The sequence below is a fragment of the Tamandua tetradactyla genome, chromosome 11, assembly GCF_023851605.1.
Source record: "Tamandua tetradactyla isolate mTamTet1 chromosome 11, mTamTet1.pri, whole genome shotgun sequence".
Classification (NCBI taxonomy): Eukaryota; Metazoa; Chordata; class Mammalia; order Pilosa; family Myrmecophagidae; genus Tamandua; species Tamandua tetradactyla.
In genome coordinates, this window is record NC_135337.1 from 64,653,163 (window position 1) to 64,669,087 (window position 15,925).

General features: G+C 37.5%; 1 protein-coding gene and 1 pseudogene across 7 annotated transcripts in view; both read left to right on the top strand.

Moving 5' to 3' along the window:
• The window catches only part of MAP3K4 (mitogen-activated protein kinase kinase kinase 4), a 176,181-nt gene that overhangs the window by 137,585 nt on the left and 22,671 nt on the right, over positions 1 to 15,925 (top strand). For 3 of the 7 annotated variants that reach the window (XM_077120782.1, XM_077120784.1, XM_077120786.1), the window contains 8 exons: positions 3,765 to 3,956; positions 5,906 to 5,976; positions 7,078 to 7,194; positions 8,073 to 8,232; positions 10,169 to 10,291; positions 10,868 to 10,974; positions 12,243 to 12,422; positions 13,849 to 15,035. In XM_077120782.1, coding sequence (XP_076976897.1) covers positions 3,765 to 3,956; positions 5,906 to 5,976; positions 7,078 to 7,194; positions 8,073 to 8,232; positions 10,169 to 10,291; positions 10,868 to 10,974; positions 12,243 to 12,422; positions 13,849 to 13,869 — 971 coding nt within the window. In that variant the 3' untranslated portion in view covers positions 13,870 to 15,035. Of the gene's footprint in view, positions 1 to 3,764; positions 3,957 to 5,905; positions 5,977 to 7,077; positions 7,195 to 8,072; positions 8,233 to 10,168; positions 10,292 to 10,867; positions 10,975 to 12,242; positions 12,423 to 13,848; positions 15,036 to 15,925 lie in introns of those variants that run through there. The other 4 variants (XR_013159450.1, XM_077120783.1, XM_077120785.1 and 1 more) reach the window with 3 other exon arrangements.
• Positions 300 to 3,756, top strand: LOC143650240 (transcription factor BTF3 pseudogene; annotated as a pseudogene).

Sequence of the window (15,925 nt, forward strand, 5' to 3'; positions counted from 1 at the left end):
TCACCTTGCTTAGTGCTTGGCAGAAAGTAGGGCTAATATCACACATACAATAAATCAGACTTTTTTTATTTTTTTTTATTTTTATTTTTTTTAAAAGGAAGGAAAGACAGAGAAGGAAGGAAGGATGGAAGGAAGGAAGGGAGGAAGAAAGGGAAACATTTTTAAACATTTTCTTGTTTTATTATATTTTGTTTATTTGTTTGTTTTTTACATGGGCTGGGGCCGGGAATCGAACCGGGGTCCTCCGGCACGGCAGGCAAGCACTCTTGCCCGCTGAGCCACCGCGGCCCGCCTAAATCAGACTTTTATTAGCTGTGTGATCTTATGTAAGTTACTGTACATCTCTGAGCCTCATTTTCTCTTCTGTAAAAATGGGTATAAGATAGTAGCTGTATTTTTTTAAAAGTAGGAAAGTAGATGATCAATAAATTCATCAAAAGAATAGCAATCTTGTATCGCCACATGTGTGTGCCTGGTCTCAGTTGGTCTGTCTGAGACCCCTGAGTTCCAGCCCTAGTTTCCCGAGCGGCCCTATTTCCACTCCGACCAGATGAAAGAAACTATCATGAACCAGGAGAAAATTGCCAAACTGCAGGCATAAATGCGCATTGGTGGGAAAGGAAATGCTCACAGAACGAAGAAGGTGGTTCATAGAATAGCTATAGCAGATGATAAAATACTTTAGTTCTCCTTGAAGAAATTGGGAGTAAACAAATATGTCTGGTATTAAAGAGGTTAATATGTTTACAAACCAAGAAACAGTGTTCCACTTTAACAACTCTAAAGTTCAGGCATCTCTGGCAGTGAATACTTTCACCTTTGTAGGCCATGCTGAGACTAAGCACCTGACAGAAATGCTACCCAGCATCTTAGCAACGTAGTGCAGTCAGTCTGATTAGTTTAAGGAAACTGGCTGAAACATTGCCCAAACAATCTATGAGTGAAAAAGCACCCCTTGCTACTGGAGAGGATGAGGATGATGAAGTTTCAGATTTTGTGGAGAATTTTGATGGAGCTTCTAAGAATGAAGCAAATTGAATTGAGTTGACTTCTGAAGAAGACGAAACTGGAAATTACTTAGAGTTGCTATTTTATATGATGACTGCTTTTTAAAATTGTTTTGTTTATGAATTGAATAAAATCTAGATCTCTAATATTTCTAAGCTCAAGCACCCTGGACACTACAGCTCTTTTCAGTTTTTGCTTATGCACAATTTCATTCTTTGCAGCTAATTAAGCTGAAGAAGCCTGGGCTTAAAATTTGCAAAGAAAGATTAATAAAGTTCTTTGCCTTATTTACAAAAAAAAGAAAAGAATAGCTTGAAGAAAAATTACTGGTCTAATACTTTATGATCTGTGGAGTGCTTTCACATTTTCTTTGTCATGATGATATTGTGCAACAGGCAGAATAGATTTTGTTCTCTTTTAGTAACTGGTAAAACAGTTTCAGAAAGATTATTTGGCTAAGCTATTAAATGATGAAACTGGGATTAGAATGCACATCTAAGGCCAGAACTATTCCCACTACAACATCCCTCTGAAATCTATACAGCTGATCAGAAGACTGTTTATTCACTCAGGCCTTAGAACAGGGAGGAAGGAGTTCACTGAGGGATGAGGCTTGAGCTGGCCTTTGCAGCAAGGTCAGGTCTGAATCAAGCCAAGAGGAGAAAGTACAGCGTGAGAAATACCTCAGGAATAACTGAGAAATAGATCAACTTGACTATCTGGATAGTGTAGAGATAAAATCAAGAGGGAAAAGTGAGATCTGATTGCAGATAGTTTTCAGTGAGGGGTAGGTAATTTGGGCTTTATCTTCAGGCAGCTCCTAAAGGCCCTTGAGCAGCTGGTGTGGGGGGGAGTGGGCTGGTGAGGGAAAGGAAGACACCAAGAAGTAGGTTAACCTGGTAGCCTGAACTAGGGAGCAAGTGAATGAAAGCAGGAGAAAAAGTTAGATTAACATTGCAGTAATGCAGTATCAAATGAGAATGGAGGCAATAAGCAATTTTGATGTAACAATTGTCAGGACTGGTTTAGGATGGAGGTTTCCTAGGCTTGAGCCTAGGCAATGGGGAAAATGATCTCTTCAGAGGCTCACAAGTAACAAGTAGTTCCCAGGAATACCAGGTCTTTATGACGCCTTTCAAAACAGTTTGTGATCAGGAACATTTGGAAACCACTTGAAACTGTGTTCCTCTTGGGACAGATACAGTTCACATTGACATATTGACGACTGAGAAATTCGTACTGTAGAAAACAGTAAACTGAAATTAAGCCTTTCCCAGAAATTTTTGACAGTAGAGTTCTTGGCCAAACAGCTGTTAAATTTTGTCCAATGGTGGGTAGACTTGATGTATATTATGATAAAGGAAACGAACAAATATCAGTGTTTTTAAGAAAAAATTCTATTAAGAAACTGTAATTAAAACATTAAAAGTTGTTGGGTATTTCTCTTCTCAGATCACACTTAGCAATCATTCCAGTCCTCAAACATCTCTGCCAGAAAATTCAGACTCTTGGCTAGCTAGTTAGGCTGTAGTGTAAGTGCTGTAATAGAGGTATGTATAAAGCAGTATTTTGAGGTTTATTGGTGTGTGACCTATTAGTAGATTGTAAAATCATTTTAGTGTTATCAGCATTTAAAGAAGATTAGAATGGAATCAGAATTTCATGTAGTAAGGGTAAATCTTGATTCATGAAACTTTTGTTTTAGATAGCTATGTGTGTAAAAGTTATTTCTTACTGAAGATCATGATAAAACAAGTTGGAGAAAAAGAGGGGTATAAAGCTTGATAGGAAAATAAAGAATACTAATAATAATAGATAAAATTTATTGAATATTCCTGTGTGCCAGATATTGAACTAATTGCCTTTATATGCATTGTTCCATTATGCTCCCAAATAGCTCTATAAATCAGGTATAACTACCTTAATCTCACAGATTAAGAATTTGATGCAGAGAAAAATTAACTTGCCCACTGCAAAGCACCTAAAAATGGGTGAACCCAGGCACTCTGGTTCTTGAGTCCTTATTCTACTCTTCCCAAAGAAAGGAAAAGTTTATTTCCTTCTCATCCGAGATGGCATCCAAGAAGAGGGATGGTGTTTCAGCTGAGCTGTGATGAGTCAGGTTCACGCACCAAACATTGTATTGAGGAAGACATTTCAGCCAACAGACAAGTGTGAACAAAGGCACAGAAGTAAGAAGAGGTTTGGTGTACTCCATAAGAGTCTTTTCTGTTAAGCTAGTATACAGCCTATGGTAGGAGCAAAGAACGCAGTGGTTTGAAAAAAAAAAAAGGTAAACCAGGAAAGATAAACAGGGTCCAAATCATGAAGTGCCTTGAATCCATATGAGAGAGTTTGGATTTTTGGTTAGTAAGTAATAGAGAACCATGGAACAAATGTATACAGAAAGTGACACATTACATTTTCCTTTAGTAAAATAATTCTGGCAGACCAGAGAGTGGGTTGGAGATGGGAGAAACTAGAGGCAAGCAGGTAGGAGGTTCTGCAGTAATCTCAACAACAATCTTAGAAGAGGATATCATCCTTTTTGCCTGACCAGTTGATAGTTTTTTTGTATGTATTGTATAGTGGTGGTATGCTTTGCAGCTACTAGATTTTGATGGACTTTCATTCACCTGCTGTGTATCTGAATAGATAATGATAAGCCCTGCTGTGGTAGAGTTGTGTTGTTATTTACTAGAAATTGACTTGATAGTGATAGACTGGGACTAATGAGTTTGTGGCTCTTTCTATAGATACTGCTTGTAAACAAGGACCCATAGAAACTATTCAGAAGTCAGTTCGATTGTTTGAAGAAAAGAGGTATCGAGAAATGAGGAGAAAAAATATCATAGGTCAAGTTTGTGACACCCCTAAATCCTATGACAATGTTATGCATGTTGGCTTGAGGAAGGTGACCTTCAAATGGCAACGAGGAAACAAAATTGGTAAGGAATTAAGAAACATGAAGGGAATATTTTGTTAGAAATAGCAATAAAAGGTTATACATATTGAGGCTAAATTTTATGTATTTAGTCCTTTTTTCTTTTAGGTGGGACAAATATACATTGTATCTTTTTGCAGATAGTTATTTTTTTTTAATTTATAAAATGTCTTCTGTAAACTTTTTTTTTGCATGGGCAGGCACTGGGAATTGAACCTGGGTATGCAGCATGGCAGGCGAGAACTCTGCCTGCTGAGCCACCATGGCCCACCCTGTGAGCATTTTTTAAATGAGATTTTATAGAGATTTTTTAAAAATATGTTTTTATTGACAAATCTTCACACATACACACATACAGTCCATACATGGTGTACAATCAGTGGCTTACAATTTCATCACATAGTTCTGTATTCATACCCATGATCACTTTTTAGAACATTTGTATCACTCCAGAAAAAGAAAAAGAAAAAAAACTCATGAATCCCATACCCCTTTCCCTCCTCTTCACTGACTACTAGTATTTCCATTTACCCAATTTATTTTACCCTTTATCCCCCTATTATTTATTTATATTTTATCCATGTTTTTTTACTCTGTCTGTCTATACCCTGGATAAAAGAAACATCAGAGATAAGCTTTTCACAGTTATACAGTCACATTGTGAAAGTCAATACCTTTATACAATTGTCTTTAAGAATCAAGTCTACTGGAACACAGTCAATAGTTTCAGGTACTTCCCTCGAGCCACTAAAAAGGGATTGTCTATGTAATCCATAAGAATAACTTCCAGATAACCTCTGACTCTGTTTGTAATCTCTCAGCCACTTAAAGTTTATTTTGTCTAATTTCGCTTTTCCCCCTTTTGGTCAAGAAGGCTTTCTCAATCCCATGAGCTGGGTCCTGGCTCATCCCAGGATTTCTGTCCCATACTGCCAGGAAGATTTACTACCTGGAGTCATGTCCCATGTTGTGGGGGGAGGACAGTGAGTTCACCTGCTAAGTTAGAGAGGCCACATCTGAACAACAAAAGAGGTTCTCTGGGGATGACTCTTAGGCATTATATATAAAGGGATTTTTAACTAGTTCATCGAGTTGAATAGTTTTGATTGATACTCCAAAATGTGCTGGTGAACTACAGAAATTTTACCCGTTTGTTCTAGTCTATTCCTTTTATCCTGTTTCCACAAGAACATTATTTAAAAAGATTGATACAAAAGGAACAGCGAAACCTTCTTTTGTAAAACATTATGTTATTAGTTTCCCTGTGAAATTGCTTCTTGTACTTCAACTAGCCATAGATTGTATGAGAGAAGAGGCCTGTTTATACTTCAGATCCCTTCCCCATTTTAATGCACTTCCCTGTCAAGCATATAGTCTGAATAGGCAAAAAGGGCTATAATTTGAATCCTGTGAACCTCAGAAAACTTGAAGGTTAGTGCCATCAATGAGAGCAGAAAAACACTGAATACGATCATTTATAAATTATATTAATGATTCTTGTCAATCTCGTTTATCCATATGTCCCCTTACTTTAATATACCAAAAAGTGTGTAAGTGAAATAAGCAGTCCCATGCACTCTAGACATGCAGCCATGAGGTATACACAGTTAGCCAGTTGCCAGGCTCACCCTTAGACCCTCCCTGTACAGCCCTTTCTCTCCTCAGTCCAGATCTCTGAGGAGGTGTACGCTGCAGCTGCTTATTGCTCATATTTGTGCCTCGTCTATTTAAAGATATTTACAGATAAGATATGAAGAGATTGCCTAAGACTTCAGTTACTAGGTAACATTCAGAAGTATTTTGTGTCTTGCAATAGTAGACTATAGTAAACATAATTATAGAAAGGTAAATATGCATTCAGAATTATGATAATATTATTATAGGTTCAAATGAAGTAAACAACAGTCCACCTTAGGTGAATATAAGTGCTGCCTGTTCTGCTCTTGTTCACAGGGGAAGGGCAGTATGGGAAGGTCTATACTTGCATCAATGTCGACACTGGTGAATTGATGGCTATGAAGGAGGTAAGTGTGCAGTTCGTGATCAGGCTCTCTTATTAAGCTAATATGCTGAGTGGGCCTTTTTGTTGTAAGGCTCTGTGTTTGATAGAGATTTTGTAAAGAAACTTGAATTTATTAAGTCCTTGGTAGTACCTTGAGCTGGCTTACATACTATCCATGGTGAGTCATCTGGGCACAAAGTCCTGCTCTTTTGACATAGAGATAGGAAGCACCAAGCTGGCAGATCCAAAGAGATGGCATTTAAAACAGATGCACTATGGAAAGTAAAGGAGTTTACTATTCAAGTGAAGATAAGACTAGGAATACAAAGAATTCTGTCACACTACAGTTGTGCAATCTGCCAGAGAGAGGGAGACAGAAATAAAACTTGATGAGGCTCAAAGGCGGGTGGTTAACAGTGACATCTCATAGGGGAGGTGTTAAAGGAAAAATGACATTTGGGATAAGCTTCAGTAAATGAATGACTGGAGGTAGGAATGAGGAAGAATGGGGGAAGTCTTCAGAAAGGTTTGGGGTCAGGAAGCAACAGCTGTCCTTGTTGTCTAAGGAAACACCCAAGGTGGCTTTGGAGGGTGGGGCCATATAGAAAGTTTAGCACCATGAGAATTTTTGTGAAGGACATGGACACACAGTGCCCATGCCCTTGCTGTCTAGGGCTTCTCTTTTGACCATTCCATGATGGCCACTCCCTCTCCAGCACTGCAGCATTTATTTGTCTTGCTAGCCTGGCACTTACACCATACTTCTTTTGTAGTTTCTCCAGCTCAGTATTGTAAACTCCTTAAGGGCAGAACCTTATCTGATCTTTGTAGGAAGTAAACATCAGTGGTTGCATACTGAAAGGTTAATGTTTTTGATGACTCAGTTTGCAGTTGTGAAAACAATCTCATTGGCAGTTATCTTACCAGATATTCAAAAGCAGTCATGTTGAATTCACAACTGAAGAAGGAGAATCTGGGAGTTAAGTCACAGACACAGTGACAGTAGTCCCCTGGCTCTGAAAGATGAAGCTATCAGGAGACAGCTTTACAGCCCTGGCCATTAAAACTGGGTGTTTCTAGTGTGTATGAATAACAGCATTAATCGGCAGATTTCCTTTTACAGATTCGATTTCAGCCTAATGACCATAAAACCATCAAGGAAACTGCAGATGAATTGAAAATATTTGAAGGCATCAAACACCCCAATCTGGTTCGGTATTTTGGTGTGGAACTTCATAGAGTAAGCCAACTTTAATCACACTGTTTTGTGTGAGGAATCAGTAAGGGTACAAAATGGAGTCCTGTTCTACATCACAGGTCTTCTCATTTCAGAGCACAGTAACTTTGCCTAATTATCAGGAAATCTCCATGAGTTACATCATTTCTGCCTTCTCTCTGAAACTAGAGGAGTTCTTCCTAAAATGTAAGTTGTAGACTGTAGTCATTAACCCGACATTATAAAGCACTGAAACCCATCCTGCCAAACTGAAGATTCTTCTAAAATGCCCCTCATAGAACTTCTTGCTACTGGGTTCCCCTCCCCACTTTTTTTTTTTTTTCCTGAACCACTGTTAAGTAATATGGATTTTTCTTTTACATGTATTTAAGGAACCATTGTGAAATGAGAGCAAATTAAAACTTCAAATTCATTTTCCCCCTCGTGTTTAGAAATAAACACTGAGGGAAAGAGTATAACTTGAATATCTTGGTAGACATGAGCTCCCAGGGGAAGCTGGAAATTGATATTTTTAATGTCCTGACAAATAAATACATATTTGAAAAGGATGTGTTTCAGTACTTAATAATATGTTTATAGGGATATCCCTGTTGGTCCCTGTCTGAGATTATATAGCAAACTTAATTAGTGAAATTTATCACTTTTGATTTGGAGGAGATTTTGTTTTCCCAACTAGCTATATAATTCCAGACAGAGAAGGCAGGCAGAAACAGAAGAGTTAGAAACTATTGTTATAAGAAAAATTCAGTATTCAGGTTGACAAATAGAGTAGACCATTAGAAAGAAGATTCCTTTGGGGCATGGTCTGTGAGGTTTCCCAAATTTTTCCTTACATGTAAGGAAAACAGTGAACACAGGACTGCGTTTTATTCCTTCCACAGGAAGAAATGTATATTTTCATGGAGTACTGTGATGAGGGCACACTGGAAGAGGTGTCGAGGCTGGGACTTCAGGAACATGTCATTAGGCTGTATTCCAAGCAGATCACCGTCGCCATCAATGTTCTGCATGAACATGGCATAGTGCATCGGGACATTAAAGGTAATCTGCCTGGGCCAGAGGCAGGCCACTGGCATCCAGCGCATCATAGGCGCCCCACTTGCACTTTGTAGCTCTAAAACTTAAGAACACTTTAAATAGTCGTTCTAAAGACCCCGGTAGTGAGAAACGATGTGGAACCATGCTTCCATGCATGAGTTAGGTAAGCCTGCCTGGCCTGGTCAACACTGCTTTTAAAGAAACCGATTTTCCAGAAGCAAAGTTTGCTATTTTTATAGGATAATTTGCCATACTCTGTGTACTTATTAAGCATTCTTCTTTTTAAAATTTGTATTTTAGTAACATACAATCTAAAATATCCCCCTTTACTTATAAAGCAACATTTCTTTTTCCCTTGTCAAGATCCTTGTATATGTATACTGAGCTCTGTAAATGTAAAATGGCAGTAGATCAGAAATATCAGTATTAAGTCATAATGTGCAGCTCGTGTTTTTGAAGACAAAGCTAGTGTCTGTTTACACCAACCTCCTCCAAATAGGAGTTCTGCTAAAGTTTGATTTGGTTGTACTGATTGATTAAAAGTGCATTTCTCTTTGACACAAGGAGAATAGCCATGCTTCTGCCGCAGAGTTTTCACTGTGCCATTTGCCTTAGCCACACCATACCCCTGACCTTTTATTTCTGGGACTCTTGGAGATCAGTGAAGTGGGAAAATACCGTTGTCTCTCATTGGCCCTATACTGAAGAGTTCCATTCTGTTATATGTCTGAGGCCAACCTGAACACATTTACTCTTGAATTAGCCTAACTTCCTAAGGATTCTTTAACCAGGGACTAGACTCAGTCTGGGAGCTGTTCTGGATTACACCAGAACCTACTTTGCCCCTGTTTAACCATTCTGCCACAGGCATCATATTCAGTCTCTGTGTCAGTGTCACACGATGTACGTTCATGTCTTATCACATGGCCATGAAGAGAATCTCTCGGAGTCCCTGGACCAAGTCTGTTTGTTGGTGTCCTTATTATATTCTTTGTGATTCCACATGTGTAATAATGTGCAAATATGGACCAATTCCAGAATAATGAAGTTACCGCTGTGCAGTCCATTGCAGGGACTATACTGGAAGCACTCCAGCCAGGAGGGTTAACCATTAGACTACAGCTCATTGGAGGGCTGTTTGTCCAACCTGAGTGGCTCCAAATAGCTTTCTGAAGGATTTACCAGAGGACACATCATTGCCAGAAATGTGTGGGTCAGTTGCAGAGATAACATCCGATAGCCTATGTTAAAAGACAAAGCTTCCCTGAGATAATCAGTTGCCCTAATTTCCTCCTAGAGTACAAGTTAGGCAAGTGTGTTACTTGTAGAAATATCATAAAATTACAGAACATTCTTTACAGTCACAGTTTAGGTCCATCCAGTGGCAGCCTCAAATATGATTATAAAACCTCCCGTGCATGTGCCAGTTCTTTTCTACATGTTGCTTCTTATTGTAGAAGCTGCCCATTGTAAACAGCTCCCATTTTCAGGAATGATGCCACCGCAAGCATTCGTCTTTTGTATGTAATTTTCTTTTAAGTCTTTCTGAAAGAACATTTTTTGGGGTTGAGGAGACAGAGGATGGTGTATGGTCTGGGAATTGAATGTGGGTCTCCGCTTGGAAGACAAGCATTTTACCACTGAAGCACCCATGCACCCTCTGAAGGTTTTTAATGTTACAATTTATACACGTATTTCAGTTGAGAAGTTGGTGGTTAAAGCTATCTGCACTGATGCTAAAATTCTTTGCTTTGTTTTGTTAAAGAGCATGAATAAAGCTTGCATATCTTTATATTATTTTATTTTGTGCATAAAATTTCATAAACCTTTGTATTATTAAGGTGGTATTAAAGTTCCTGATAGTTCAGCTTACCGTGTACCCTTAAAAATGCCCACTTTGTGTTTCGAGGCTGTTTAACAACTGTCTGTTTTTTGTTAGGTGCCAATATCTTCCTTACCTCATCTGGTCTAATCAAACTAGGAGATTTTGGATGCTCAGTAAAGCTTAAGAACAATGCACAGACCATGCCTGGTGAGGTGGATAGCACGCTGGGGACAGCAGGTAGGCACTATCCCCTACTGCAGACTGCTTGCTAACTGAGCCTTCACTTTGATACAGCCCATGGAGACTTGGAAAGCAGGTGAGGGTTTCTAATCATGAGAATAACCTCTCCCCCTCCACTTAGGCTCACACCTGAAACCAGCTGTTCAGATTGGTAAATTAAAATTATTCTTGTAAAAGAGGGACGAAAAGGCTCTTTTTTTCCTACCCCTGAAGTATTTTTATTGTTTGCATTGAGTTTATTGGAATTATTCTAATCAAAGCAAAACTATGGTTAAATGATGATTATTTATCTACATCATTCAGTGTCACAATTTTATGTCTTCCTTTGCAGGTTAAATTTTGTATTTCATTGTTAATGAAATTTATCTGAAAATTTGCCCCTAAAATTCCATTTAACAAATTGATCTAAAAATATCTATTTTCAGGTTTTTGATATTCCTATTACCTAACTTAGGGAAAGTTAAATAAATTGTTTCTTTTGTGTAGAATATTATATTAATTTATTAATTGGATCTGTAAATGCATGAGGCTATATTTATGACATTAATTTTACTATCTATTTGAATTTTAAAGCTTACATGGCTCCTGAAGTCATTACCCGCGCTAAAGGAGAAGGCCATGGGCGTGCTGCAGATATTTGGAGTCTGGGCTGTGTAGTCATAGAAATGGTAACTGGGAAGGTAAGTAGAATGAGAAACTTAATAAGGATAATTTACCTTAAACAGAACAGTTGTTGTGGTATTTATTATTCATTAAGTATTTTGGACGTATTTTCTGCTTAATAAAGAGCATGACTACAGATAAAAATGTGACCTGTCAAAAGATGCAATCAAGTAAGACAAATGACAAACTTGGAGACAAAATTTTTAAGACATAATACATAGAGAACTCTTATAACTGAATTTTAAAAACAAAGCTTGAATTAAAACATGGAGAAGTGGACAGTTGCAAAAAGAAATGTGAAAAGGTGGTCACCCTCACTTATAATCAAAATTCTATACTTAAAAATGAAATTTCACTTTTATCGAAACTTCATTTGTGTATAGCTCTTAAACTAAGAAATTGTGAATTCTGAAAATGTATCTTCTAAGGAAGATATTGAGCGATTGTACAGATGTGTAAAGGTACACATGCGCAGTGTTATCATTTATAAAGCAATCATTTAGAAGCCTTCTCAGTGTTCACTAATAGGAAATTAGTTTATTGAAGTATTTATATGTTTATTTCATGCAGCTGCTGAAAGATTACATGGAAGTGCTCAAGTATTAGCTAATATTTCTATTAATAATAAAGTAGAGAGATGATCATGCCTGTATTGTTTCAGCCAAGCCATACATCAGAGAGAACAAGGTCTTACATTGAAGAATACATATTGCAAGATTAAATAATAATACACAAATTAGAGGGCCATACAAGCTTAGTTTATTCTCTAATAAATCTCAATTTTTCTGTGCCATAATGGTGAGCTTTCCATTAATAGAACTTGCTCATCATTCAACAGGGATAATAGCATATTAAACATCCCCATAAGATATTGTTGAGTTTGGTATGTTTTATTAGCATGTTTATATCATTTTATAGATTCCATTTTTTATTTACATGATGATGACATCTAGATGATGCTGGACTAATAGAACATCCCAAATGGGTTGGACGAAGTATGCCAGCCACCTGTTCTTGTAAATAAAATTTTATTGGAAAACAGACATATCTGTTTGGTTATTTATTGGGTATAGCTGCTTTGATCCTCTAGTGGGAGAATTGAATAGTTATAATAGGAACCATATTCAAATGGCTCACAAGCCTAAAATATTTACAGTCTAGCCCTTTAAGAAAATGTTTGCTGATTACTGTTAATTATTAATATTGAGATACGTAAAAAGATTGAATGTTTGCAATTTTTTATGGCCATGTCCTGTTAAAACCTGATTTTTATCTATACTTTTAGAGGCCCTGGCATGAATATGAACACAATTTTCAGATCATGTATAAAGTGGGAATGGGACACAAGCCACCAATCCCTGAAAGATTAAGTCCTGAAGGAAAGGACTTCCTTTCTCACTGCCTTGAAAGTGATCCAAAGATGAGATGGACAGCCAGCCAGCTCCTCGACCATTCATTTGTCAAGGTTTGGCTGATTGCTATTTAGCTTTTTCATGTTCAACTATTTGAGTTCTTTTTTGTATCTGGCACTTAAGGAAGTTTTAAAACTTAAATATAAGTAAAAATATACATGTTATGCTGTATATGTTTATATACATAACTACTGTACATGCACACACAAATACATTTATAGATATAGAGATACATACATAGATACATGAAATGGAAAGGAACTAAATGTATTCTGCCAGGAGTTTATAGTTTTTATTCAGAAGATACTTGAAGTTCTCCTGGTGGTTCCATTTTGGATAAGTTAATTTTAAGGAGCATTTGGGACAGTTAATAGCATTTAAATGGGACCTGATAAAAGACATAGTTTCCACTTTTGAGGGTGTAGAATCTATTTGGAGGGTAGAGACAAGTTAGCTATCTGGTAGAATGGGCATAAGGGTATGCCAGACAAGGTGAAAGAGATGTGGAGAGGCCCACTCATGAGAGAAAAAAATACTCAAGGAAGTGCAGATAGGCAGATAACTGATGGAACACAGCACAAAATAGGAGAAATGGCAAAAGAGAAGGCTGGAAGACTAAGCAGGAGCTACATGAAGAACTTTCAATTTTATTGTAAAGGTAACTACGTGATTGAATTAGTTTGAGAAAGTTTGCACTGGAAGCGAGAGGCACATTATTGTGAAGGGCAAGTGAAGGGGTGAGTTTTAAGTGACATTTAGAAGTTAAGAGTAACTATGACTGCATAACTGATTGGATCTGGAAGGCAAATGAGGGGAGTCCTGGACAGTTTCCAGGCTTCTATCTTGAGTCACTAAGTTACGGAGATTCCATTCACTAAAATAGTTGGGTAAAGAGGATAGCTGGTTGAGGGTATGAACTGGAGGGATGATATAGATTAAGTTTGATATGTGTTTGGAACATCTGCTGGGGAATTTCAGGTGGGAATTTAGATGTTTTGGGACTGGCACTCAAGAGCTAGGGAGACAGAAATATTCCTGGGAGAGTACGTCAAGAAGAAATGGAGTGAAAATGGAACCCTAGAGAAAATAACATTTAAAGGGCCCTGCAGAGCAGCTCCTGATAAAGGAAGGTGCAGAAGCATGGAGTGAACCATTGTTCTTGGGTTAGTAAAATTAAGACCAAACAATTGAATTTGCTGTGTGGATATTGGAGATGTGTAACTGAATAAAAGTTTTGTTTCTTAGTTATAAAGTAGCTAAACAATTTCTAATGGCTTGAGACTGTACAGATACATTTTAAAAAACATTCTCACTGGTTAATTAGTAGGCCTAACTTTAGAGCAGTGAGTAGGGACTGGCATTATTTCCTGCAGTTAAGCTCTGCCAGTCCCAGCACTTGAATATCAAGCTGAGAGCATGACTTAGTTGTAAGGCTCAGGTGTGGTGTGAGGGTTCATCTGTCTCCTGCCTTCCTCCCAGGTTTGCACAGATGAAGAATGAAGCTAATCAGGATGTGGCCTAGTCGTGTATGTACTCAGAAAATTCTCTTAATCACTACTGTATGTAATATTTACATAAAGACTGTGCTGAGAAGCAGTATAAGCCTTTTTAACCTTCCAAGACTGAAGACTGCACATGTGACAAGCGTCACTTCTCCTGCTGCTCCTGTTTGTTTTACTTGGCACAGGACTCTCCTGTGTGACAGCGTCCACGAGGCTAAAGAAGCTGCATGTTAAGTGCCATTACTACTGTACACGGACCATTGCCTTTGTCTTCTGTTTCTCGTGTGACTGAGAATCGTAATATTAGTGTAGTGTTTTTGACCTTCCTAGGTTCAAAAGAAGCTGTAGTGTTTTCAGGCATTCTGGACCTTGTTTTTTAATCTCATGTTTGTCGAGTGCACTGACTGTGAAACCTCACCTTTTGTTGTTGTTGGCAAGCTTCAGATTTGTTATGCAAAAGACTGATTGATGAAATTTAAGAAAAGGTTCTTTTTTTTTCAATAAATGGTTTATTTTAGGAAAGCTTAGTTATATTGTCTTTTAATGGTTATCAGCTTATGAGCCAACACGTTATATAATAGAGAGTGTCATTTTTACTCAAGTGTTTCTCAACAGAGGGAGCACAAGTGTGCGAAAGACAGTGCCGGTTTAGGTGTTCCTTCAGGAATAGGATCTCTCTGAGAAGTGAAAGGAATAAATAAAAAAACATTATTGATGTCAGCTACCCCTTTTAAATTCTTTTAAAATAACCAGCAAATTTACAACAGAAATAAAATTTAAGCCTTGTTATCACATGCCAGGGCTCAGTTTATTTTGAATCCAAGATATATAAATGCTAGAAAATATAAATACTGCTGATTGCTCCTCAGCCTTTTGGCTAATAGCAAGAGTAAATATAAATACTGCTAAATAATCTCTTGCTAAGAAAGTGTCTTTTTGAGAATGTAAACATTTCAGCATTTACCTCTCTAAAATAGTCCAGATGATTTATCATTGGTGATGTTCTTTTTACTATTAAAGTTTTTTTAAAGATTGACCTTAAAGCTTCTTGAAATCCTTTTAGAAGATGACTGACTTACGCTTTACACATACCAGCTGACTATGGGCAAATAATTTCCCAGCCAAGAAATTAATGTCCAGGGGATGTTGGCATCACAGAAGGATTTACATGAATGCTTAGATTTTTTTTTTTTAATTTAAGACTTTTTAACAACTTTTTGAGATATTAACATAATCTTTTGGTTGCACAATTCAGTGACTTTTAGTATATTTATAGAACTGTGCAGCCATTACCACAATGTAATTTTTGAACATTTCTACCATCCCAAAAGAGAAATGTGTCCATTTGCAGCCACCCCCCAACCCCACCCCTACCCCAGCCTTAGGCAAACCACTAAACTATTTCCTGTCTCTGTCGAGTCACCTCTTCTGGACGTTACATATGAGTATGCTCTTTCATTATGTGTTCTTTTGTGTCTGGTTTCTTTGCTTAGCATAATATTTATGAAGTTTATCCATGTTGTGGCATGCATGTATCAATACTTTATCCCATTATTGCTCAACAGTATTCCATTGTATGGGTGCATCACATTTTATTTATTGATTCACTAATTGATGGATGTTTGGGTTTCCACTTTTGATTATTATGAATAGTGCTGCTATGAACATTCACATACAAATCTTTGGTGGACAAAGGTGTTATTATTTCTCTTGGAGTCGAACTGTGGAGTCATGTGGTAAATCCATCTCAAATGCCAAGAAGGCTACACCATCCTAACAACCCCATGAGCAATGTATGAGGTCTCCAGCTTCTCTGCATCCTCACCAACTCTTGTTACTGTCTTTCTTTTTGATAATAGGCACTCTGGTAGATGGTAAGTACTATCTAAGGTTTAGCTTGCATTTCCCTCATGATGGTCAGCATCTTTTCATGTGCTTGCTGGCCGTGCATATTTCTTTTTTGGTAAAGTGTCTCTTTATGTCTTTTGCCCATTTTAAATTTGAACTCATCTTATTGAGTTGTAAGAGTTCTTTCTATATTCTGGAAGCAAGTC